The sequence below is a fragment of the Eleginops maclovinus genome, chromosome 11 (genome assembly GCF_036324505.1).
Source record: "Eleginops maclovinus isolate JMC-PN-2008 ecotype Puerto Natales chromosome 11, JC_Emac_rtc_rv5, whole genome shotgun sequence".
In the NCBI taxonomy this organism is placed as follows: Eukaryota; Metazoa; Chordata; class Actinopteri; order Perciformes; family Eleginopidae; genus Eleginops; species Eleginops maclovinus.
This window is the reverse complement of record NC_086359.1, coordinates 11,518,982-11,545,270: the sequence shown is the minus strand read 5'-3', so window position 1 is coordinate 11,545,270 and position 26,289 is coordinate 11,518,982. Positions and strand designations below refer to the sequence as shown.

Below are 26,289 nucleotides of genomic sequence, written 5' to 3'. Positions count from 1 at the left end.
CAGCTCAAAGCAACAGACAGTATATCTGTCCCAGAGGGGAACAGATGGAAATAGCTCTCAGGTACGAGAATGCAAGCAGGGCTCAGTGTGGAATAGTCATTTCCTCTGACATAACGAGAAAATCACCTCTAAAGTGCAGATGGAGGAATGCTCCACTCATCAGAACACAGTTATTAACATACTTAGGAACACACTTGATTTAGTTTAAAAGCTGAAAATGTAAAGGTCACCAACTCCAGAGTAAGAATAGTAGGCCGATTACATTACAGAGTGTATTTAGTGATCTTTGACATTTTAAGACAAGCTACTGAAGTAAATGTGTAGTTACGAGACAGGGCAGCTTTCTGTCAATGGGAGAACAAAAAGAGCTGTCCAAGAGATGAAGTACCTGTGGGACACTTTAAGAAATGTTCAACTGAGACAGTGACTACAGAAGATCAACAGACTGTACTTTTGCCAAGCAACTGTTTGCAGGATAGCTTAGAAAGCTGGGTGGCGTGATGAGTTGTTACAAAAGCCCCCTGTAGGGAAAAAAGCATCTTGAGAAAGGATCATACACGTAAAAGGCCAGAAATCTGTAAGTGTCAATATCCAGATTTAAGACACTTGCTTTTTAACATATTTTCTTTCTAGGGCAAAACATTTAAATATGGCTTTGTATGGTTTTGCTACATTACTCATAAAGCTACAATAATTTCATAAATTGGTTGCAAGTGTAGACCAAAATCCTTTGATGATGCAACAGGAAAAACCTCATGTGTGCTTCGTAGTTATTTAAGTACAGAGAGAAAAAATGTGTATTTCAAATAACAGGGTTTCAGAATTTAGAGATTGATTTATTAAAAACTATCCTATCTACCACACATACAGTATTTACTCATCCACGCTCAACGATAGTGCTAAAGCATGAGCACAAATTTGCATTTACGAAGCAGCCCATCTGAATTCCACTAAGTATGCTACCCTACTGTGAGAAAGTGAGCCTAATAGGCTGCAGCAGTAAAACCTAGTTGATAAAATGGAAAAAGTGATTTTTAATTGTAATATATGTGCTTAAGTTTGTTCCTGAAGTTTGAAAACACTGCATCACAGTACAAGTCATTTACAATGAGAAGCGTGTTCATTACCTGTGCTAAGCAGTAACAGGACCTTCATGCACAGGTACTCGTCATAGGACACCTGCAGTCTGACAAACTCATTACAGATTTTCAGCATCTGCTCGCACTGGTCGGTCATGAAGGGCAGCTTCATGCGATCTCTGAAAGGAGGGAGATTGAAAGAAAGGGCAAGGGAGGATGTCGAGATGAGGGAGACGTGTGGAACGGATGGAGACAGTGGGGGATAGACAAGAAGAAAAACACAGAGGTATAGATTAAAATTAAAGCTCTTCCACTCATCCTGTTATTAAATTCTAAATAAACAGCCCCAGCAGGAAAGCGCCACAAACGTGCAGGAGAAAACCAGACTGTGAAATCAGTCTTGATGGATTTTCTCACCTCACTTCCACTAACACACACAGCACGTATTACTTTCAACATCTAAAATCAATACAGCACATACTCCTCATACATAGCCTTGGGTTTAGAGGCGTCTATTCATTCTGCCCAACTGCAGTGCTACCGGTGGCGACTTATTCACCCTTCGTATCTATTTTTACCCCTCTTGCAGTTTATGCATCCTTAGAGAGCGGATGTTCACCTTCAGTTTTTGTAGCAATCTTGCCAGCCAACTTCAAGTTGTAAAATGTTCATTATTTGGAAATAAAATTAATCCTGCACTTCTAAGTTCCTACTGGTCTCATCAGACTACTTAACACCCAAATCCATGACCAGAACCCTCCGCCAGGTATTGATCGGACCAAAGTAATCAAGATGTATTTAAATTTATCACTGAAATGTTGTGCTTGGATCAAAGAAAAAACATTACAGTAAGATACACTACTCAAAACATAGAGTAATATATATTTTTGGGAAATTCATTTTTTTTTTTTGAGAGATCAATCCACCAGGATGCAATTAGCTTAGCTTAAATCGTGGAAACGGGGGGTAGATAGCTACTTAGCTGGGTCAACAAGCAACAAATACCTAAAGTCTACACGTCCTATAAAACCCCACATGTAGAATTAAGGGATTAAAGCAACAGGATGCAACACGTGTCTTTGGAGAGAACCAGGCTAGCCTTTTCCCCCTACTTTAAATGTTAATGCTAGGCTTTCCCAATCAGCTCCTGGCAAATAAGCCTCAAGTTCCCCAGTAGCACGGTTTTCATTAAATTCCACTGTTGCAGGATGGCTACACATTGTCCCATTAGGCAGCTTCTTTTAATTTGATTTAATATTTGAACATTCAGCGACTTATTTTCAGTATACTCAATGAGTCATTGGCAAGTTGTTAAGCCAAGCGATGAAGTCAAGACACCCTGAAGTCAGCGAACACAAAATAGGCTGTAATATTTTGTGCTGAAGGAAAGACTGCATGAATACACAAAAGCTGGCCTTGGTACGCACTTGTTGATGACGAGATCAGGGGCAAAGCAGAGCATGCTACCGTTACACTGCTCATACGACCTCCAACCAAGACTGAAGGACATGAGGAAGAGCCATGAGCACTGCAGCAATGTCATCTGGTCATCCAGGTGCAGGTTGCGGAAGCCTTGAAAAGTCAGATAAAGTGGATTAGAAAGACACAAGAAACGTTATTTGTTGAACATCAAGGGTCAACAGAATAGTATTTACTATATTGCATTTCTTTCAAAATACTGCAAAATGTGTTTTAGCGGATTTATCAGGGTGATGGCATATGCTTCTTTTTAGATGTTGTTTTATAAAGACTTACAGCAAAATATTGATTCTAAAAGAGATAAAGAAACATTGGACAACAGGAAATGTAATAACGCAATACCTGATTCAAACACAGTTACTAAGCTTAAATAAACCAAAATAGTATAGTTAAGTGGATGTTCAAATTGGAATTAAATTGCAGTTCTCTCTTTTACATACATTTCAAAACCATTAATGTGAAGCATCACCTGAAAAGCCCTTTCACATTGCACGTGTTTTAAACACAGGCTTTGTGATTTGAAAGCCCCCAGAGCCTACAGTAAGAGCTTTCCCTCACTTTCACTGTGGCATGGTGCCAGATTTTGGCTTTTACCATACTGTCACACAGAGGAACACAGAGCAAAAATAAAACCTATGTTACAGTACATTGCATTTAGAAGTGTTATCTCAGAAACCTGATCCTAAGGTTTAGTGTGGCCAATCACATAAATTATAGTGAGCAGAAAAAATTAAATTCCAAGCAAATATTTGTAGCGATTATCAAGTCATGTGCCTCTCACGATTAGAAACTATCATGGGGGGTTAACATTCTGAACTCTTTGTGTTTCAATTCTGTGGAAATGGAACTACGCAGCAAAAGCATGAATTTAAGTTATTTGAGGCAACAGTAGAATAGTGAAGCATATAAGCTGCATCTACTGTATGATGACAATTAAAATCAATAATGCTCACACAGAGTTTTGCAAAATTAATAAGTAAAGTTGACACTGACTATAAATACAGTCATTTGAATTCCTTTAAGAACAAATAGGAAATGGTTGCTTGCCGTAGAAACATTTTTTTTCAACAGCGATAACAATTTTACAGGTTGTAGCAACATAATCTTTATGCATTTAAAAGAATGTTAACCTCAGCCATGACCTTATCATAAAAAGTACTTTGAAGAGATGGTGTTTCTAAACTGAATTATGATCTTGTAAGCCACCATTGTACGCCTCTTCTGTCAGTATTGCAGATCGTGTCCTTACAGAGGTCACACTTTTTATAACATAGTAGCTGTGGTTCTTTGGATCAACTTCCACGAGGAATCACATGGGTTATAATATCAGTACAGTCTTAAATTAACTACATTCAGATTGAACACCATTGCACCAATTGAGATAAGTTACTGGCAACCGGCCTAAACATGATTAAATCAGCTACACAAAGGCTCCTTATTTGCTTATAATTAACTGTTCCAATCCACTTGATCCGCTAAAAGATACATCTGTTAAAATCTGAAAAGCCCCATCAAAGCTATACACGTGGCTAGAGTTATGTCCTAACACCTGTTTTGTCCACTAGAAAGTTCACTTAACCTATGCTTCTTCAATAAAGACCATCACATATTTTACTTTATTTTTGCCAGTTGACTTATGGCTACTAGTGTACTACTCTCATTCAGGAATGCTAACAATGTTGACAAGCACATACTCGGTTTACTGGAGGGCAAAAGTAAAAGCTACACCTGGGTGATCTAAATGTTTAGTCAAATATTTACTTTTCAACCTGATGCCATATCCTCTAACAGCTGCATCTATTCAAAATGACAAAAGACTTCATTTTCCATCACTGACTTGTCCCACTGCCTATTAGTCACAAAAACAAGATGGAAAAACTCCCAGGGAACACTTTCGTTGGCACAGATATGGATCCAAACCAAAGGCAACGCAGCTTTTTGTTACCTGGCAGTGACTTGGCCCACTTGACTGCAGAGATGACCTGCTGTCCCCCAAGCCTGTTGAGAGTGGTCATGAGCCGCGTGGAGGTGTCAGGCAGTGTGCTGTCATAGCCCGAGTAAATTATCTCTGGCTCAATGGCTTTAAGCACAGAGAGCATGGTGGGCACGAGTTGAGGTATGGGTCTGGGGATGCCCGGAACAAGCATGTTGCTGATAGGCTCTGATGATCCAGGAGGCCGCTGCACTTTCATCTTGATCAGCTTCTTGTTTTTTCTCGCTGGGGCACAGGCGAGGGAGAAGAGGAGAAAGGAGAATAAAAGCAAATAATGAGCAAAGAGTAAAACTTTTTCGCCAATGGTGGGCATGCTTTCAACATTTCCATGTGAATGTTTTCTGATATTAACAACCGAATGAAGAATACAATTAAAGATCAAAGCAACAAGATGTTGGTTATGGTGTAATACACTTAAATTATTGACACCACTGAAGTGAATTTGATGAAAAGTCATGTGTTTCCTCCAGACAGGCATGTACTGTTTGTTATACAATGTACAGACTGCCTACAGAACAAGGAGAGATGCAGATGTTCATATCCCAACCAAAACTCATTTTGAGTCTTCACTTTTATCATGTCTTTTTCTCAAGTTGCTGATTCATCATTTAGTAAAAAAGTCGATCACAATTTCCTAGGGCCAAAGTGATGTCTTCAAAAGTGCTGCTTTGTTATAAAACGAAAACGGGGCAAATGTGTACATTGGATACTCTTTTAAATTGTTGCCATAGATCATTTTATTTATGAGTTATTAAACATCACATGTAATAAAATAACCATTGTACAAGTTTAAAGTGTTGTGCACTTACTTTGAACCCAATGAATTATAACAAACTAGTGAAAGGTCAAGAGACTGTAGCATGCCAGTTTGTGTACAGATATAAGCCATAAACTCTGAAAACAAAAACCATTCCTTTTCTCAGAAGAACATACAAAAATAATTCTCAGTAACAAATTGCTGTGGTATTGCAGATGTAGACTATCTGGCCATCATTTTAGAAATGTTCTCCCACTAAATGTGCAAAAACATGTCAGGGGTTGAGAGGTTACCATGAAAAACATATTTTTTTTCTACTCTCTACCATTTTTAATTTCCTCTCCTGGCGTTTCTATAGCAACTGAGAGCCTTTCTGGGAGTCTGTCTGCTGATGTGCTGACGTCCATCAAATCCCTCTCCCTGTCTTTCTGTCCTCTCCCTAGTAGCAAACTACTTTCACCTCTGCCTGACAAACCACGCACTGTCTACAAGTAATCTCACTCCGCACTGACAGTGGTTTCATGCCCCAAGGAAGCATTAGCGGAAATAACCTAATACCCAAATTCTGAGTTGTTGTTCTTCACCTTTTCCTTCCCATGTCAATCTTCCTAGATATTTTTTTGGGGACGTTTTTAATTGTTTTTCCATCTCCTCAACTTTGGTCTGGATCACTTCACGTGATTCTGCTTCAATGGATAAGTGATCAGTAGGTGTTCCTAGGCTGTAAATGCTGGACTTGACAGGGCATTTTGTATTGATGCATGTTCTTGAGGAGCTGGAGCTCTCACACTGCCACACATGTACAGAACAGCATAACTATTGACAATGGCTTATACACTTGCACATGTTCACAGGTGAGTGACTGATGCCACAAGCCATTCATTCACTCAAATCCAGAGTCTCAGAAACCATTACCTTTCCAAAAGGATTTTCAAAATCTGCAGGAGATCTGTTTTCATTCCTGTCATTATATCACCCCAAAAGTTAATTTCATATGACCTGAAAATCATATAAAGTAATAATACCGTAACATTATTCATTGAGGAACCTAATATTACATAAGAGCTAATTGTGAGGAACAGCATTAACAAAAAAAAAGGTAAGGCAGAGGCAGAGATCTTTTTAGATAAGGGGGAATGACAATATGGTAGGTAAAATAGGAAGATATAAAGGGACAGTATGTTTCAATGATGTACGCACTGTGAATGCATGAGTCACACAGGAATGCTTTAATCAGCCATTATATACTGCATGTTCACAACCATGGTAATCAGTTAGTAAAACATGTATGAGATTATGTTTCCCTTCTTCCTTCGATCATTCAACTTCTGTAATCCCATGCATTTCACCGGGTTCTTCCAAATCTCCCTCATGTCATGTCGTTTTACAATAACATACTGCTTTTAAAAAATGATCTAGGCTTCTGTCTTTACCAGTTGTATTCCACATGAAACCTTTAGAGATAAAATCACAGAGCATAATTGATTTTACATAATTAATTATTATTATAATTACGATTGTTTTCTCAGAAATTGTTTTAAGCAGCAGGTGCAATGACATGACAAGTTCAAACTTATAGAAATGTCTGTAAACTAAGGTCTGGGTGGTTTGAGTAAAAACGAGACATGCTGGAGGTCGAAGTGGAAAGGGTGTGTAGCAGGGTCGCAGAGCCGATCACATGACACTCAATGAAGGGGAATTTCACAGGCAAAGTAAAAAATAAATCAAAGTTCTGATTCTGTGTCACCTGTGATTTCTAAACGTTCTTACATTATATTCCAAATATAACTCCAAATTGTCAAATGTTAAAATGTTCATGATGATTGTACTTGTACTGCAGTGTATTCATACTCATATATTATCAAATAAACTCCATTCGTGGGGTCTTGCCTGGACACTACCCGCCTTATAAAACCTCACTGGACCGTTATCAGATATGTCATTGTAGCCAGCAAAGCAATATCATGGGAGCAGACGTTCATTTATGTGTCAGTTGTCGGATGATGTGGTTAAGGTCTCAGTTTTTATTTCTCCCTCATGCTCAGCTTTGAGGTGGGTACGTGGGAGTCTAACAGTCCTCTACAGCTCCATGTTGCCCTGTTGTTGCTAGGCCATGCTCCTTTTGTGGAAAATCCCTGTCATAACTACACGCTAACAACCTTATCTGTTTTGGTTGGAAATACCTCACATCGTGAAAGCAAAATGACTGCTGATGCACTGCCACTTAAAACTCAGTTATAATGAAGCCTGATTTAAAGACGGGTTTGACTGTTTACCTTCCAAGTTCATTCCGGCTTGAAGACATTTCCTGAAGCGGCAAGCTGGACAGTTCTTCCTCCGTATCTTATCAATGATGCAGTCATTTCTCCCTGCACACAGGTAGTTGTGCTGGCCTGTGAAGATGAGAGGGAGAAGAATAAGAGAGGGAAAAACAGAGACATATTAGCTGTTTAAGAAGGTTTGACAAGGATTAGCCTAAGCAGTATGTATTATGACCACACTAACCACCTGTTGATTCTATAGTAAGCCTGACAAGCCTGTGACATTCCTCTGGTGTTAACAGTTTCGCTTCCTCAAGTCTGCACTTCATGGAGAATCCAAGAATGTGCGAGCTCTTTCCCGCATGTAAAAATATGGTCAACATTTTCCCTATTTATATTATGGCCCATGTACCAAAGTGTACATTGTCCCCATTTGTTTGCAGATCATGATTCCTTCTCTTAATAATTCTATGTTTAGTGCAGGATTAGTGTGCTGGAAAACAAACTGGATGTTGAAACAGTGAAATCATTCATTTACATTTAAATTAAGAAGGGAACGATAGATATTGGATGAGAAAAGATTGTATTGACTAAATAAATTATTTTTCAAGAAATCATTTACATGCATGCGGCAATATTGTTGGAAACCAAATTTGATTGAGAAATCCAAACCAACGATGTGCCAAGTTCCACCTCATCTGTATTTCTCAGCCTTACGCCAATATGTTACTACTAAATACTTGAATATAGTATATATGGTAAATATATGACTTGAAAAAGGCTCAGTCACTTACAAAAACAGCTGAGCACTGTAGTTTTAATAAAACGGTAATAAAACAGGACTACAGAGTTTTTGTCGGCGACTATTTCTATATATTTACAGATTTGGTGTGGTAGTATTTACATGCTTTAATACAGCAAATCTTGAATATAAAGTCTTAAGACATGTGAGTTGTAATACAGGTTTAGCACTTAGATAAGAAGTTCAATGTTGTCTTCAGAAGCCTAGTAATGTATTCTGCTGTTGATTGTGCCATTGCTGAGCCACATTCATGGGCTCTTTTAACTCCATTATTGCCTCTTTGATTCACACACTGTCAATGTGCACTATTATTTGTATTCATGTAATTTATACATCCAAAGGATGTGGCTGCAGTATACTTCCAGCCTGGAAAATCTATTTTACGTGATGTTACCATTTCAGCTCAGTGAATTTAGCCTGGGCCGCAGTGCAACAGGGTCTTGCTTTTATCACATACATTAGTTGTGTGGCAGAGCCTGAGGAGTGTCACATGAATCTTATCTTTACAGCATCAACACATTCTTTGAGTACAGATTGAGACATAATTAATTTAATACACAAAATGAACAAGGGGATGTGGCATGGGATCATGCCAAGCAAGACAAGGTCATATGTTTAAGTTGAACTATGAGTGTCTTACTGTCAAAACCTAACGGCTATGATTAACTACAATCACCTCTGATCTTCTTTATGAGTCAATAACCCAACAAAGAATGTCACTTCTGCTGCTGAGATTGTGTATTGTGGAAAACCTACCACAGGCACCAATTTAGAAAGAACCTTGGTCTTACAACAAGCTTTGTATTTTTGTTATAGTTAACTTGCTAATTCTAACTATTAGATACCAAATTGTTATACCTAATGACCTTTTAGTTAAAATATGTGTCAACCTAAAATAACACAGCTATAAAAACACAGCTATATCGAAGCGCATCAATGAGTCGCATTCTCCCACTGAACATTTTTGAAAGCACCTCTTATAAAGAGCAAATGCTCCTTCTGACTAAATATACTGTGCTCCCCCATCGCCAATTACTGTAGATATGGAGAAATAAGGTGGAAGGCCTGCTTATTAATCACTTGTGGTTTAATAGCGTTCTCATTAGAGCAAATCTACATGCTGTGAGGAGTGGAAATACTACTATAATTATATAATACTGTAATATTGAGCCTTTTCATACTCGTGAAACTTGGCACTATATTTTAAATTGATGTAGACATCAACATACTTGATAAAACAATAAATATTTCACTTGTTCTGCCTTTGCCACCCCGCAAAAAATCGCACACATACTGAAATGCTTTATTTGAACGCAAAAAATAAATAATGTTGCTGAAGCAGGACCTTACCCATAGTTCCTTTGGGACCATAACCATTGTTACTGATCTTTGAAATATCATGTGTTTGATGCAGCCTTTTGAACTAAAGGGCATTCAATATTACAGCTGGCGCCATTGTATGAAAGTCAATATATTCATATATTGTAAATAACAATATACAGTTAGACAGTAGACCAGAATATTGTGCTATACATATTCTATAGTACAACCACTGTATTCAGAATAGCCATAAACCTTGTTTAAATGATGTCAAAGCAGTTTTTAACATTGTGTTCAGCTGTACAGTATGTCTACGGAAAAGGTCATGTGATCCGTAGCCATTAAATGACCACGCAGAGTAACAATCGAACCAACAACTCACAAGCTGGTTGCCATGCAGCCTAGATTCACCGCCATTCTTGAAAGCTGGTGATAATTTGTGTTTATTTACTTGAAGAAAAACGTGAGGAAAAATATTGGCAGATCAGCATCTTTTCATGGTGAAAATAAAACACAACTACTTAAAAGTTACCTCCAAAAACTATTTCAATTTAAGCAATCAAAAAAATTACAAAACTATTGAAAGAGAGGGACTTATAAAGAAGACATTCAAACCTTTAGGCCGATTATTTATGACCTTATTTCACCTAAAATCAGACTGAAAATGAATTAGGCTATCAACAGTCAACATTTTCTTGTAGATTTTTACATTCATGCTATCCAGAGTGCTAGGTGTTTTAAATGCTAAACTCAGACAGAGATCGGTATTTAAGTGAATCCCTGCAGTGTAGAGCACAGGTAGCTGCAATTATGCCAAGCCATAGTGACCGGCTATGTTCATAAAGCCTGAGTTTGTCAATTGTCAACAACAACACTGTGTGTGTATCATCATAACAACCCTTGGCAAAAAACAAATGCATGTTAAACCTTTGAAAACATGCTGGTAAAAAGTGTTTTTAAAACATGTTAAATAACTGAATGTATCTCTGTGTCTCCAGGTGTATGACTCATATCATTTCGATGAAGGCTGAGTATTACAGTTCTAAACGATGTTACAAGGGTTATGGAAAATGCAACCGCTATTTATATCCTTGTATAAGGGTGCCTGCAGACCTCTGTCACACTGGCCTGTGTGGTTACCTTTGCCTTGGACTTTATAATTTGCATGTTTGATACAAAGCTTAACATTATTTTGCCATCCTCCTGTTTGCTCACAAACAAGTGAAGCCTAATACAGCAGACTGAATGTGTGTTGGAGCAGCAGCAAACACTTAATCTGGGACATCAAGCAGTTGATTAGCTTAGCTTAATGATGCTTCAGAACAGGAGCGCACTGTGTTAGAGGAGAAAGGGACTTATTACGTTCTGCAATCAAAATCAAGCAAACAGGTGTCTGTACTGTATGGTGTACTGTAACAAAGCAGTGTTGTTTTATACTTAGCGGCCAATATAAAGTGTGTTTTTTTCTAGTTATCAAATTCACGAAAAACAGTCACCTTTGAAATCTACTATTCATCATATTTCACATACAAGGGGAATTTATCTGCAGTTGCTGGTGTGACAACAAGATAGCAGCTTGTGGGTGGCCAGATGCAGCCCTCACTGAAATCACAGGAAGTCTATGCAAACAATGGCGTGAACAGCCATCTGTGGTGTCAAAAGTAGCAACTGATTCACACCGATATCCTCGCTCCCTTATCCAGCCTGATCTGCTAACAGGGCCTCGCAGATCCCGCCAGCATTGCTTGGTGATTTCTCTGGCTTGGTTTGTAGGCAACACTAGCATGCAGGCGTGCAACTTATGAGTGTTTGCTCACAATGGTGCAAAGTTTTAACCTGACCTGTTCCTTACAGTTCAGCAATTATATCTAGTTACTAAATCTGACTATCTGTAAATAAAGGGAAATTATACCCAGCACATGTGAAGATCACTCTGTTGATTCACACAAATGCATAGTTCACTATGAACACAAATAAATGAAACATCTCACTTCGTATAAAAACCTGCAGGTAATTCAAGTACTTTAATTTAAACCCAAAAAAAAGGTTAATTGCGCAAAATGCATCAATAAAAAAAAGAAGAATTTTAGTTTCGTTATTTTTGTTTTTATGCTACCATGAAAATCATTGTTTTAAAAAACCTTTTTAAGTGTAGATGGCCAACTATTTTGGGATGTTTCTTTTAGCACATCCAACCCAATCAATTTTAGATGACATACTTAACAAAGCAATGAGCTGAAAATAAATCACTTGTTTTAGATCAGGCCTTAATAAAGTAGAATATGTAGAAACAGTTAAACAAATACAGTAAATAAAACACATGAAAAGCACAAGCGAAGAAAAAAAAAGGTGATGTTTGACATCAGATCTCAGGAGGTTAATGAGGGTCAAGTGCAAAAGAATAGACCAAATTTGAGACAGGGTGTGATTGCAATTATTGGATCCGCCACCTTTGAGGATGATGAGGTGCGCTATCCCAAGCAGAGATTGAAGAGCACAAAATCACGCATAGAAAATCTGTGCCGAGTTGTATAACAAAATCAGAACATTTGCATGCATTAGCAGATAGCTGGCAGAAGAGGCTATGCATGTTTCCAGGCAGATTGGTCATATTTAAGTGCTAAACGAATACAGGTAGATATTTATAGGGATAAATCAGAGGTAATAGTATTACCATCATTATCATAATCAGCATAGTCATCAAAATTGTATTTATTATTAATTTATATATTATTAAAAGTGCATTTATTTACCATCTGTGTTTTGTCGTGCTCTCCATCCTTCACCATAGAGACAACGACCGGAAAATGGAGAGGGAGAGAAAAACAAAAATAACAGATGAACTTTCTCAGTGCTAATGTAGGCAGCTCTTTGCAAAAATTAAACTCAAAACAATTTGAGCACTTGGCATTTACACCACTAAAACATAATAAAAAGCTGACAAAAAAAAGAAGTTAAACAACAGTCACAACCAGACAACACAACAGATTAACTTTAGCATATTTTCCAGCTCACATCAAGTGTAAGTCTTGCACTACTATTCCTCTTTGTCATTGTGTATACAGTTACTGTATTGAAGAATAATAGCTTTAAATAAATGTTGGATTCTATGCAGGAGGCAAAAATGTCGTCAAACTTTCCATCAATTACCATACATGTTTTTGTCCTGAGCTGATGCAGAAGTCTATTTTAACTCCATCGCCTTACATTAGGAATGAGATAATCATTTACAATTATTTCAGTAGCAGTGTTGCTTACAGATGTATAGGAAACTGACAAATAATGATAAAGATAATGAATATATGATGTTCTGGGTCAATAATAAATAAAGGGTGGTTCATTTACTGTTCACAAAGACATTTCAAATTAATGACACACCTCAAAGGCATCATTAAAAAGACAGGAAATGGAGAAACAGAAGCAGAGAGAAGTAGAGGGAGATGGAATGCATTGCAGACACACTTAAACATAAATTACTTTCTGTTTGTCAGATGCATTCCTGCCCCTCCTTGCTCAGGATTTTGTCAAGGGAATTAGATTCAAGACAAGCGTCCTGATGCCCAAACTGCCTCAGACAAGAACCACAATATTTAATGTTGCCTAACAAAGCAAGAGAATGGCTGTCTTACAAGGCCATTATAATACTAATCCTCCATTAGGCTTGTTAATTGATGGGTATCATTAAAGTACATTTTTTAAAGAGGCTTCTATCTCATTTTATGTTATTAAATTATAATCACTTGGAAGTCATCCCTGTTTTGATACCGGACTCAAAGGAAAGGTTACAAGAGGCAGTGACATGCAAGGTCAGGGCCAAGACTCAAACCCACAGACAGGCATGAACATGATGTGGGTCTGAGAAAGCTCAACAACTACCAACCCATTATTAAAAGAATGAAAGTTGTACAAAATGTACAAAGTTAATGGATGCTGAACTTTGCAACAAGAGACACATGACCACTGTGCAATAAAAATACGCAATCATCTTTATGCAAATCTGAATACAGCCTGGTGTAAAGGTGGCAACTCATTCAAAACAAAAGAGGTTGGAATTACAATCGTTTTCGTAGTTATATAGCTGTTCACACATTTTTCCTAAAAAAGTTTTGTATAAATACTATCATTCAAATTTAAATGTGTCATCAGTTTTTCGATGAGACATGTCTGAGTGCTTGAATGAGTTAATGCAGGTAGTTAGGTGTGTGAGACAAACCTTCGACGGCTCTCTTGAAGAACACCTTGCAGCTGCCGCAGGTAACAACCCCGTAATGGCATCCTGAGGCCTCGTCTGAACACACCAAACAGATCTTATGAGTCTGTCCAGTGGGCTTGGATTGGCCCGACACCGCAGAATTGCCAGTCTCTCCTGCTCTGGGTGAAGAGCTGAAATGCATACGTAGAGAAAGAAAAATGTTTAAAGATGAGTGAGCAGCAAAAATATTTGTGATAAATCCAAGGCAGGCTGCCGTGGGCTGCTGTACAGTTATCCACCGTTATAATGGTATGTGGAACTGTTGCTAGGAGAAATGAAATCCCTGTGGACAAATTTGGTCAACTAAGTGAAATATGTGTACTGAAAAGAGAAACGTCTCTGCTTCTGTTTTTTGTTCTGATCAATGTCTTTTACTTCGGTGATCTGGACAAGGCTTGATTGTCAGAACGATGGCGGCTATGCTTACAGAATTTAGCTGTAATGTAGAGGGATGAACAATAGAAAAAAACTTCCAACAGGCAAATAATTGGAATTCTTTTTCTCCGCAATAAATAACATTGAGGCAAGCCTGGGAAGTTCAGAGTTACTATTAAAAGTATTCATTTTATTCTAACTGACGGTGATGTTGTAGTCAGACGAAGCTCGCTGACTTTAATCTAACTTAGGTAATGATTTGTTGATGTTTGTTTAATGTGTTAGCTGATTGTTTTCTTATATTTTGCTCTTCACGTGTAAGCAGAAAAACTACAACTCAATGAAGCCTATCACTAGTGAAAGCTCTTCTTTTGGTAGTAACTAAGCTCTAAATCCCACTCTAAGCCTCCAATTGTGTTACAATGTAAATGAAGGCTTGTTTACATCTCTAGAGATACTTGCATGCACTAATACACCAATCACCAAATACACACACACACACACACACACACACACACACACACACACACACACACACACACACAGTTGCAATTATCCCCAACTGTCTATAATTACACTTAAAGTAACTGAGACACCTGAACTGCAGTGTGAAGCTTAACCAGGCACCATCACCCATATGTCGGGTGTATTGAAGGCGAAGTGCCAGCAAGTGCATATGTTGAAGGGGTGTGTTGCGGCCAAACCGACTCCAAATTAGAGTTAGACTGACACTGGTGTGTAATCCATAACAGGAATTTAACAGCATTAGAAGGGCTTAAATATTCACTCCCTTATTTGATTTGGCAGCACACATTACATTGGCATGTCTATGAGCATCATGTATCAAGCTCGGCTTGCTAAGCTTGATAATGACTTTGCATGCCGATGCTGTATCATAATGCTAAACGTGTTGTTGCTACCCATTTTCTCTCCATGGCAAGCTTCAGAGCCATTTTTGCCTGACATACAGTAAGCGGAGAGAATATATATATAGGAACTTGTTAGTGTCAGCCTCAAAGACCAGGAGCCTTTCTCCCCAAACAAGCAGGACCTAAATTCACACAAGCCAGAGGCTCATGGTCAGTGGAAAGACGACACTTGCTTATGTAAATTGGACTATGCCCAAGGGGGAGTAGAGGTGGTTGATCTGGCAGTCATCCAGCTAAGAAGTTTAGCAGTAGCTTAACGCTGAACCAGCCATCGCATGCAGACAGTTTGAAGTTGTGTTGCGGGATTCAGAAGGCCATGCCAGGTAACTTTTGGCAGTCATTTGAAAAATATACAATCACTCTATTTTGCAGATGGCTTCAACAAAGTGGGAATAGGAAGCAGGCAGCTTGTTCACAGTCTGAAAGCAGGTATGTGAACCCCACAGTCATGATTATCTGTGCATTTTCAGAGATGCTGAAACAGACTGAGTCAAACTGAAAACGGTTTAGCTTGTATAGTAAAAAATAAAAAAATTATAATAATAATTGTATCTTCATTCAAACATAAAACACATCACTCAGCAACATACCTGGCAAAATGCAAGTCTAGGCTCATTGCAATACTGTCCCTTTAAATACTGTATGACCTCAACAGAAATGTTCATCTTGTTGGTCCTCTACATAGTGTAAACATCACAGGAAATGACTGTGACAAAGTTTGTTGTTAGTAAGATTTGTCAAAATAACTGTACAATTTTTCAATGATGACATTGTTTGACACTTAATTTACCCAACTCAGATCACCCTTATCCTAACATGTACCACACAACTGTTAGACTGTATCTGCAACGCCGGCACTCAGCACATTTTGGCAGATGCGATTTAATATGTATGTGTCTTAACTTTGGATCTGCAATCTGGCGGTAGTAGGGTATTTATAGAAAGGCCCTTTTATGAGGAGTATGGTGTCCTGCTATGTGCTCATCTTTCTGGCGCTCTCATTACTTGTCAACTGAAAGCCGCAATGGCTGGATTCTAGTGAAGATGCTGTGAACACTAATTATCGGGTAGTGCTTGACCTGTGATGGCTCTCTTGGGATTGCTCAGTCACCGGAAAAAAAGAAAGAGTGCCAGTGAAGCAGGAGATCACATGACACCAACCAACCAGGTGAAGCATGTGTACTGCAGGCATATGTTTGCTTTTAATATTCAGATCATTAGAGTTGCATTACTTAAGACTGCACTATATAAAAAAAGTATGTATGGTATGAAACACCTTTTCTTTTTTGATTGAGGTGCAATTAATATTGCTTTGGAGAGAAACAAATGCGTGTAAAAGCTTATTCTTTCCAACCGTGATTCAACATGCTGGTAAAATGACCACATGGTGGTGTTTGCATTAAACATTTACAACCCCCTACTCCTGCTCTAACTCACATGCTCCTCCCTACGCTGAGCCAACAAGTGTGGCTCTGAGCCATGCAGTGGAGATTCAAGCCTCATTAGGAACGCCTCCATATTGGACTAGAGCTCAATAAACATGTGCACTTATACTCGGTCACTCACCCAGTTTCGTGTGCTGATACAGTATAAGTACACATCACAAACAAATGCACGTAGCACGGACAGTGTGGTGCATAACAGTATAGGCCAAAAACAGAAGTGTAGCTATGTTCGAACACAAACACATCGATACTTCCAGGAGGAACTTAATAGAAATATATAAATACAAAATTAGATGTCAATTGCAAGTGAAGCACCAGGTAAAGTTGTCACAAAATCTGAGCAGGCTTGAAACTGTTTACCCTGAGGGAGGCCACCAATCACTCCCCGTCTCTTGTGTACTTACTGTACATATGGTATGTGTCAAAAATGAAAGCCAATGCAGAAATATTAGATGTCAATAAGAATGCAAAATGAAAAAAAGAAAGTGAATCCTGCTGTGACAGACAGCATGTACCTGTAGGACTTCGTTAAGAATGCACAATCCTCTCTCTATGCATATATTTATAGATACATCTGTACATCTGACAAAAAAAGGTCAACAGCTCTTGCCAAGGACTCAGTTCAGAATCAAACAATACCTCCATTGTTGTGTTATGATAATTCAATAACCAGGATGTTGATTTTTAATAAATCACATGAACATGCCAACGGTTTAATTTAATTGACATCAAAATAAAATAAAATTGTAGCATTTGACGAGTTACGCACGTGCATTACATTTTGTTAATTAGACGAGGCAGTGGAAAAGCGCTAATGACAGCCCACAACAAACAAAGGGCCTGAAGCAGTATGGACAAAAAGTGAACTGAGATGAACTGCTGTGTCACTGGGGAACCGTATACCAGTAACTACAGTGGGAACCAATGAGAAGATTGTTTTTTCCGTTTGATCAACGTTTTAGGGCCAATGTGTGGGAGCAGAAAGTATGAGATGGTTGGTGGGAGCGCAATGTAAAATATAAAACTATTACCAATGCTGAAACTTGACAGGAACATGGAAACTGACAGAACAAACATTAGCGAAGACATTAGGCAAAACAAATATATGCATAAGCATGGTTTGCAACTTGTTTAAAAATGTTTATATACACATCACTTTGGTAAACAAATATTGTATCTGTTCCCAGAACTATATCTGAAACCATTAGATGATTTTAAATATATAAATAAGAATTTATTGTAAAATCTAAACATGTCAGCTGAATAGTTATGAAGTCATGTTAGTCTCTGCAAAATATATACTTACATTTTTTTAATGGCACATGATGAACATCCTCTATGCTCTGCCTACTCTCTGATAATGAATGGGTTTCTTCGATGGCCATATAGTATAGTAATTAGAGACCTATATAGATGGACTGTAATGTAAAAGCAAATGTTGTGGTCCTAGGACAAAACAAAACACAAACACTAGCCTTTGTGGTTAAGTACAATATCTCAAAACCATTATTATTAACATTATTAAAACAAGATTGTAAATGTAACACAAAATATCTAATTAACAAAAACACGTTATATGCTGTGATGCTAATAACGTGATTCAAACAAGGATTAAAGCCGGTCTGTAATCACCATTGTAAATGTACAAAATAAATGCAATATATGTTAATCCTGTTCAGCCCTAATGCATGCATCATCAACCCATTATGTAAAAAAAGAATGTTCTCTGACTTTTTCATCTTTATTGTGTAATATTACTGTACATTACCTTCCTGCCTTTCCACACTTGCTTCCTCTCTCTCATCCTCTCTCATTGCTCATTCCCCCTCTTCCTCTTTCCCTCACCCCGCCTCATCTGCCAAGGTTATATAATATTCGTATTACTGCTGTTGCAGCCTCCTCCCCGCACTGAGCCTCTCAGCCAATCCAGTGCCACTACTGGCAGGAAGTACGGAGGAGGTCAGGCGAGTCATGGGATTATCCAACTCACCTACCCAGAGACAAGCGTATGTGTGTGTTTTCTGTGTCCGTCACTAATAGGAAGCTTGTATGTGTGCATTTGTGGTCCGTTGTGTGTGTGTGCGTGCGTGCGTGCGTGCGTGCGTGTTATGTGTGTGTGTGTGTGTGTGTGTGTGTGTGTGTGTGAGTGTGTGTGTGTGAGTGTGTGTGCGTGCGTGCATGCGTGTGTGTGTGTGTGTGTTAATTTGGTTTTAGAATTGGAGTGGAGCCTTTGGTTGCTAGAGAGAAGCACAGTTATAAAGCCACCCTTGTTTCAGAAATCATCATGTGATTGTGTGATGGCTCCCTCTTTTCTTCTTTCTCTCTCTCCCACTAAACTCCACTCACCCAGCCACCCATCCCCACATCTGAGAGTCTACATCTCCTACATAGTGCTGTCACTTCTAACATAATTGCACTGCATCAGCTTAATCTTCCCACCCCCAACATTTCCTGGACAGTTTCAGTTGTTTTCAACTAGACACATGTATTTTCTCTTGGGAATTTTCTGAATTGACCTGTTCTTTTATTCGCCACTTTCGAAGCATCACTGCTCAATCCTACAACACAATTTCGAGATCGATGAATTGGGTCCAAAAAATACTGGGATTGATGATTTTCTTCATACCACCCAGCTCTAACACTCATATGTGTCTTTTCAAGCTATCAACAATTTATTGTTAATTGATGTTTTTTTAATAGTAAAATAATGCCTTCAATTATATGCGACTATGCCCGCTGAAATTCAATCCAAAGTTGCACAGAATTGCCTAAAAAACAAATAGAAATAAAGTCCTGTAATCCAAACGCCAACATGGAAAGGAAGGTTTTCATCACAAGCTGCAAATGCGTCTATTGCTTTTCTTCCAGCAGCTGTTTGATAAGAGAACGTTAGTGCGTGAGGTGAATCAGGAGAAGTGAAAGCTCATATCGGATAAAAACATGTTTTTTGTTCAGCCAAGCACTTTAACTTCCTGTTACGAACAGAGTGACAGTTATTTAAGTTTTATGCCATCCCAATAAAGGTATTTTATTCTCCCTAACCCTCTGTCTGTTTCTTATTGAGTTGTATAACACAGAGCCACAGATGTTCATAAAGAATCACTAGCGAAGCAGTCATTTTGACATCTCATTAACATTAATTTCCACTGTGACAGGCAGTAAATCAGAGAACATTTAATTTATCTTCTGAATAAAACAAGTCTGCTCTGGCCTCTTCTTGTCATCAGGCTTGAACATAAAGATGTATTGTGTTCAAAAGTAAAATAATAAATTCCTTGAAAATGGATTAAATTCTACCTACTAACATTAGCCACATTTCCATTGACAATTCTCTATGCTTTTAGAAAAAGAGTCCCACTCAACATATGAATAAATAACAGAGGTATATAAACCGCTGAAACGATCGAATATGTGCCTCTTTCTGCAAGCAGACAAGAACAAGAGAAAATGAAGCTTCAGTACTGTGAGTGACCTGGCCTCAAGGCTGCACAATAATTCAATATCTCTGCTTATTTTCTTTCAGCAGAATCATGTTGTGAGGTTCAGGGGATATTGAGGATATTGTGATACATGATTACATTGTCAAAACAGATGATAACAAGTGTATTGTTTTTAAAAAGTGATAAAACAAGGTTATGAAAAGCAGTAGGGAATATTTGAGGATTGTTCAACACCATGCCTGATGTTATCTTCCAGTTTAATATGACAGAGGTGAATGTGATTATTCAATAAATTATGATTTGAAATCATTATTATTGTTTTGTCAGATGCAGCATCACCCAGCAAAGTCCAGCAGGAGGCTTATCTCTTCACAAATCTGCAGCTTTATGGAGGGAGCTGAGGACATCAGGGGTGTGTGTGTGTGTGTGTGTGTGTGTGTGTGTGTGTGTGTGTGTGTGTGTGTGTGTGTGTGTGTGTGTGTGTGTGTGTGTGTGTGTGTGTGTGTGTGTGTGTGTATGCACAGAGCAGGGCAGCCCATTACAGAACAGATAAGAGAAAAGAGATAACTGAAAAGTGTGTTAACAAAACAGACAGTTGGGCCTTTTCAAAAAACGTTGATGTACAGGATGTACAGCAAGACAGTGTAAAGTAGATACATGATGGACACAACTTCTACTGTTTCTCTCTGAGAAGGGTACGGGTTAGGCTAGATGAGGTCACATGTTAAATCCCTGGAGCGTAGCTACGCTGTACTGGAATGTGAAGCTTAACAGGAAATTGGGCCACATGGTGTGGACCGCAGGGATCTAAATGAAGGGTAATGGCACAATCTTTCCTTGTTATATCAATTTAAGCTCTGTTCTACAACACCATAAGATTGTGTTCATCCAGGAGATTAGCAAGATATAAATGATCCACGCAATTAAACGGGTCATTGTAAGTGTATTCATGTCCCAGTAAGGACAGTGTAATTGCTGTCCAGGTAAATCCAAATGCAATCTGAATAAAAAAACTGTTGTGTTACTTACTAAGAATCAAATGTAAAATATGTTTTGTTGAACAAGAAAAAAGGTCTGGTGTATTTACTATTGATTGAAAGCATAGTATACTTCTGTGTTTCTTTAAAGAAACAGCTGATCAACATTTGCGACAACCTAGGAGGATGGTTCTGCCAGGCTTTGGTTGCTGCCAAAGTAAAAGCCTGTGTGTGTGTGTGTGTGTGTGTGTGTGTGTGTGTGTGTGTGTGTGTGTGTGTGTGTGTGTGTGTGTGTGTGTGTGTGTGTGTGTGTGTGTGTGTGTGTGTGTGTGTGTGTGTGTGTGTGTGTGTGTGTGTGTGTGTAGGGAACCTTCAATTGCTCCCTGTAGATTCGATTTGCTGCTGACACATTGTGCGTCTTAAATCAGATAGATGGCCGGGGCCTGAGGGCACAGAGCACCCATTTCCCCTGGTGCCCTTACGTAATTAGCTTTCACTTAGCACCTTAATGTTTGCCCCCCCTCCCCCAGACACACACACAAATTACCCACAAGAAAGTCTCTTCCCTCCCCCTTTCACCCACTCTTTTGCCGACTCTTCTTCATTCCTTCTTTTTCCCACCCACATCAGCATGACTTAAAGGCCACTTTCTTCTCTCAACAATTCATAATGTATTACCACAAAGGCATCTACTAATAAAATAATAATGCTGTGTTAGCAAATGTTATACAGCTTTATTGTAATGCCACTTTTATTTGTGTTGCGAGCAGCAGTGACATGCGGCATGTGAGCCGACAGCAATTACATAAGAGAAAACTAAGCACAGCTGTATAAATATTTTTCAAGGCCATACATACGTAAATAGCGTAATGCCTAGTGTTGGGCTAAAAAATATATCCTCACATAAGACAAAGAAGTACAACAAAACAGACAGCAGTTTTAAAATGCTCTGTCATCAAGGCTAAGAAAGAAAAAAAGGGAGTGGAAAGGAGTGGTTTTGCTGTAGAGTGGTGATAAGAAAAACATCAAAAACTCATTCCACAGTTAGGCGTTCATTTACTTGACAAAAAACACATAGAAGCTTTTAACAATTCACAAAGCAGAGAAAGAGGGCTGTGTTGTCAGCCCACTTTACCGTAAATACAGTAAAAGCTGGCCTGATAAAGCTAATTAAAATCAGTGTTGGTGTCTGAGAAAAAACAGGCGACAACTAGCTAACATTTCTGCCTGCTAGCATCAAGTGAATGGACGCCATTGACTTCTTTCATTCTATTGACATTATATGACTGCCCGCTAGCAACCACTGAGCAGAGCTGGCACTAACATCAACTACAGCGTGGTAGCTTTAAAATGGATCTTTTCCCCCTGTACTGTCTCTCTGCTGAGTTATGTTCTGGTAATGGTCTTCATGATATTTCCATTGGGGTCAATGTGAGGACAGGCCTGTAGCCTTAATTATTTTGATGAGTTCAGGTTTCGTTTAAAGAGGTGTCTCTAAGCCCAACCCTACTGTAGTCATTGTGTTTAGTTGGTCTGCTGCCAGCAGGCTGAGTGATGATGGAAAATGGGTCACACTTACAGGAAGAAAGGCATGCAGGCTGAGCTAGTAGGCAGGAATGCAGAGAAAATGTCCACAGCAACAGCAGCAACATTAGCACAGGAGAGAAATGACATCTTATGCTGACTAATGATGTGCTACATTTACCGTAATTTCCGGACTATAAGCCGCTACTTTTTGCACAAGCTTTGAACCCTGCGTTTTATAGTCCGGTGCGGCTTTTCTATGGATTTTTCATGATTTTTGTGATATCGTAAGAGGTTTTGTTTTGGTTTGTTCCGCTGTTGTACGGCACTACTTTGCCTGGCGGAAGGGCATGTGATCAGACACACAGTCACGGGGGAATAGAGTGGTATGTTGGACGTCCGTCCGCCAGGCAAAGTAGTGCCGTACGAATTAGCGCGAAAAAGAGACTAGATTAGCAAGAGCAAGACGAGTACCTTAATTTCCGGACTATAAGCCGCTACTTTTTGCACAAGCTTTGAACCCTGCGGCTTATAGTCCGGTGCGGCTAATGTATGAACAAAACAGGATTTTCCCCTAATTTTAGCTTGTGCGGCTAATATTCAGGTGCGCCTTGTAGTCCGGAAAATACGGTACATGTGATCCCTAAACAGACTTGAAATGAGAGGTACCAAATTAATAACAACCAAAGATGTGTTAAGCCACTTGCTAATGATACCTGCATCAGAGCAATACCATAGAGCGGTGGTATCACTTAGAAATGGATCGCAGTGGTGAACTGTATGCTATGTGCAATGTAATCACATTGCCAAACTAGTTTCCTGTAATGGAGAAGTCTGTCTAAGATGGCAAAGCATTTACACAGAGTGGAATAAGAATGCAGTATCACATGCATTAGAATATCCTAGAGTTAAGTACAGTAATCAAGCAGATCCAGCTTAATAAGGTATGCATGAAATGTTCTTAACATTGCTTCATTATTTAAACCTAACAAAAATCCATGACACTTAATAACCCTGACTTGTGTTTATGGCAGACTAACCCTTTTATCCTTATATAATTTGTTTCTTATTTCTGTTTCTTTTAAGAAAGCTGATGATATGGAATCAGAACCATGACTCAACTGCTATCACATAATGAGAAGAATACAAATAAAATTGTGTTCTCCAAAACCAAAGTCTAGACTATGTATGTATTCTTCTTTTCTTGAAAGTACAGGCTTATAGACAGCTATCCAAAATAAAGCACTCATGTGGCACTGTAGTTTGCAAAATGTACGTCCTTTCAGCTAGACTTCTTTTCTGATAGTTTTTTTAAAGGAATTGAAATGCAGTTCTGCTCATGCAGGCAGCTCTCAAGTGCTGGCTCACTGTATTTATACAGTATATTCATGGAAGGTATACAGGACATATTTGGCTTGTTAGTTCATGCGAGTAGCTGCCCTGACACTACTCCATGGTGTACTGTCTCTTGAGCATTCTAGATCAAAGTGTATGTGTATATTTTTCGTATCAGTGTGATAAGATGTACTACTGTGATTTGGGCTCCAGCAAAAGCAATTGTGAAGAACTGTATTTTAGAAATTAAGAAAAAAGGTAAGAGACAAAATATCACTGAAATCAAAAACAATAACTCTGTGCTAATAATGTGGAGATAGTTTTTTCACCCAGACCCATTTAAAAATACTGGGTTGGTACGAGATAAAAAAAACAGCATTACATTTTCATTTATTCATTTCTGTTCCTTTTCAGAAGAAAAACTACATCCTGAACTGATTGAATCCTTGTGAAGGAGTCTACTTTCCTTCAGGCAACTCAATGTCTTCATGGCTAATCATGATAATTTTCTTTACCGTTGTCTCATCTTTAACAGACTTATTTATAGCAGACAGTAATATGGGCCAGAGTGGCTAAGCAGTTGCACCATAACAAAGTGAAAACAAAACAGTGCAGCTCATCCAGCCTGCAGGCAACGCTGTGTGGAAGAAATAAAACCACTAATGAAACAGAGACATGTCCGGGGTGGCGCATACACAAAAAAACAAATAACACATACCTATTAATTGCCGATCTCTTATAAAATGTTTTGGACAACAACGCATACAAACGATTCATGCATGTGTATTTGATTTCACTCCAGCCTGGCTAAAATGTGCACTTCAACCAAGCTCAGTTAAATATTGAGCAGTAAAAACTGAAGCAATGTTTGTTTATAGCAGCTGTGGAAGTTAAAGTGGGGCCTAAGTGAGATTTTTGAGGCCAGAATCAAACCAAATGTTTTGTACAGTCCTGACAGGAAGAAAGAAAGAAAATTAAGATACACACAAATCCAATAGTCTTATATAAATTATTCTCAAAACAGCAAACTTATAAAAATGGTATGTGTTCTATTGCAGCTATGTAACTTTACTCTTCTGCCATCATTTCAGTTGGAGACATCAAAGAGTCAAAGCAGACTTTTACCCCGAGTCCATAAGGGCACAAAACTTTGGCTCTCCTAGTTTAAATGTACACACACACACACACACACACACACACACACACACACACACACACACACACACACACACACACACACACACACACACACACACACACACACACACACACACGGAGAAGCATATGATGAAAGAGGCCAATCATTAACCCAGAGGAGTGCGTTGTACATGAAGCCTTTTATCCATTCCTCCCTCAGGTGAAATACGAGGCAAAGAGATGTGGTGTGATCTGTGCATTTTAATGAATGGAGAGGAGAAGAAGTAAAGGAGGATAAGAGGTGAAAAGCCAACGTGAGGTGAGAGAAATCACTCCAAAAGGAGGGGGATATAACATTGCACACATTTTCTCCAAGATTTCGCAACTGAAGATTTCATAGACAGCCCTTCCTTTTACAACCTTGGTCAAAGGCAGCAAGTGAAAGGAGAAGAAAAGGAAGAGGAAAAAAAGAGTGATGACAACATCAATCAAAATGTAAATCTCAATAGAGATCGCGTCTCTCAAGACAAGAACCTGCGGCATATTCACGGAGATAGAAGTAACCAGTGGATCTTGAGTTAAACACTGATCTTTCACCAAGCTTGGTGGAAAGCGGGATCCTCCTGATGTTAACTTTCACTCAGGTGAACTCATTGACTGATATAAAAAGAACAGGGCGGGATTAAGAGCGAGATAAGAGCTCTGGAGAGGTTGTTCAGATGGCGCTGCTCCTATTATTGTAATCCAAAAAAGCCACATATATGGCACTAACAACAAGCTTGCAGCATGTAAGGGGAAATTACTTCTGCCTTTGCAAACAGTGCGAACAATAGTGCATATTTGCTGGAAGGGTATAACAACATTATTGGTTTGTTATTAGATTCTCAAAGGTTGGTTCACTTGAAGAAGCCAGTGAAGAGAGGTTTTTTGAGAACGTAATTGGAGCCAATGTCAACATTTTTCAGAAACAAACAATTGGGACAGGAAGTGTTAAAAAATGTTGAAAAATAAGCTACATGTGAATCACAATTGTTCTCCTTCTTGCATGGTACCAGTGAAATTGTCATCTGCAACATTGATTTAATGGAGGTAAACACTACAATTAGTGGTAAAAGACGTGTTTTTCACAAAGGATCAACATTAATGGAGCAGCCACACATAAAGCATAGACTCCACAAAGCAGT

At 38.7% G+C, this 26,289-nt stretch overlaps 1 protein-coding gene across 2 annotated transcripts in view; it reads right to left on the bottom strand.

Annotated features, from left to right (window-relative positions):
* LOC134872116 (glucocorticoid receptor-like) overlaps positions 1-26,289 on the bottom strand; it is a 56,194-nt gene that overhangs the window by 6,198 nt on the left and 23,707 nt on the right. The window contains exons 3-8 of one of the 2 annotated variants that reach the window (XM_063895266.1): positions 13,905-14,074; positions 12,445-12,471; positions 7,585-7,701; positions 4,504-4,776; positions 2,507-2,651; positions 1,128-1,258 (exon numbers count right to left, since the gene is read on the bottom strand). In XM_063895266.1, the coding sequence (XP_063751336.1) occupies positions 1,128-1,258; positions 2,507-2,651; positions 4,504-4,776; positions 7,585-7,701; positions 12,445-12,471; positions 13,905-14,074 (863 nt within the window). The remainder of the gene's footprint in view (positions 1-1,127; positions 1,259-2,506; positions 2,652-4,503; positions 4,777-7,584; positions 7,702-12,444; positions 12,472-13,904; positions 14,075-26,289) is intronic. The other variant, XM_063895267.1, reaches the window with a different exon arrangement.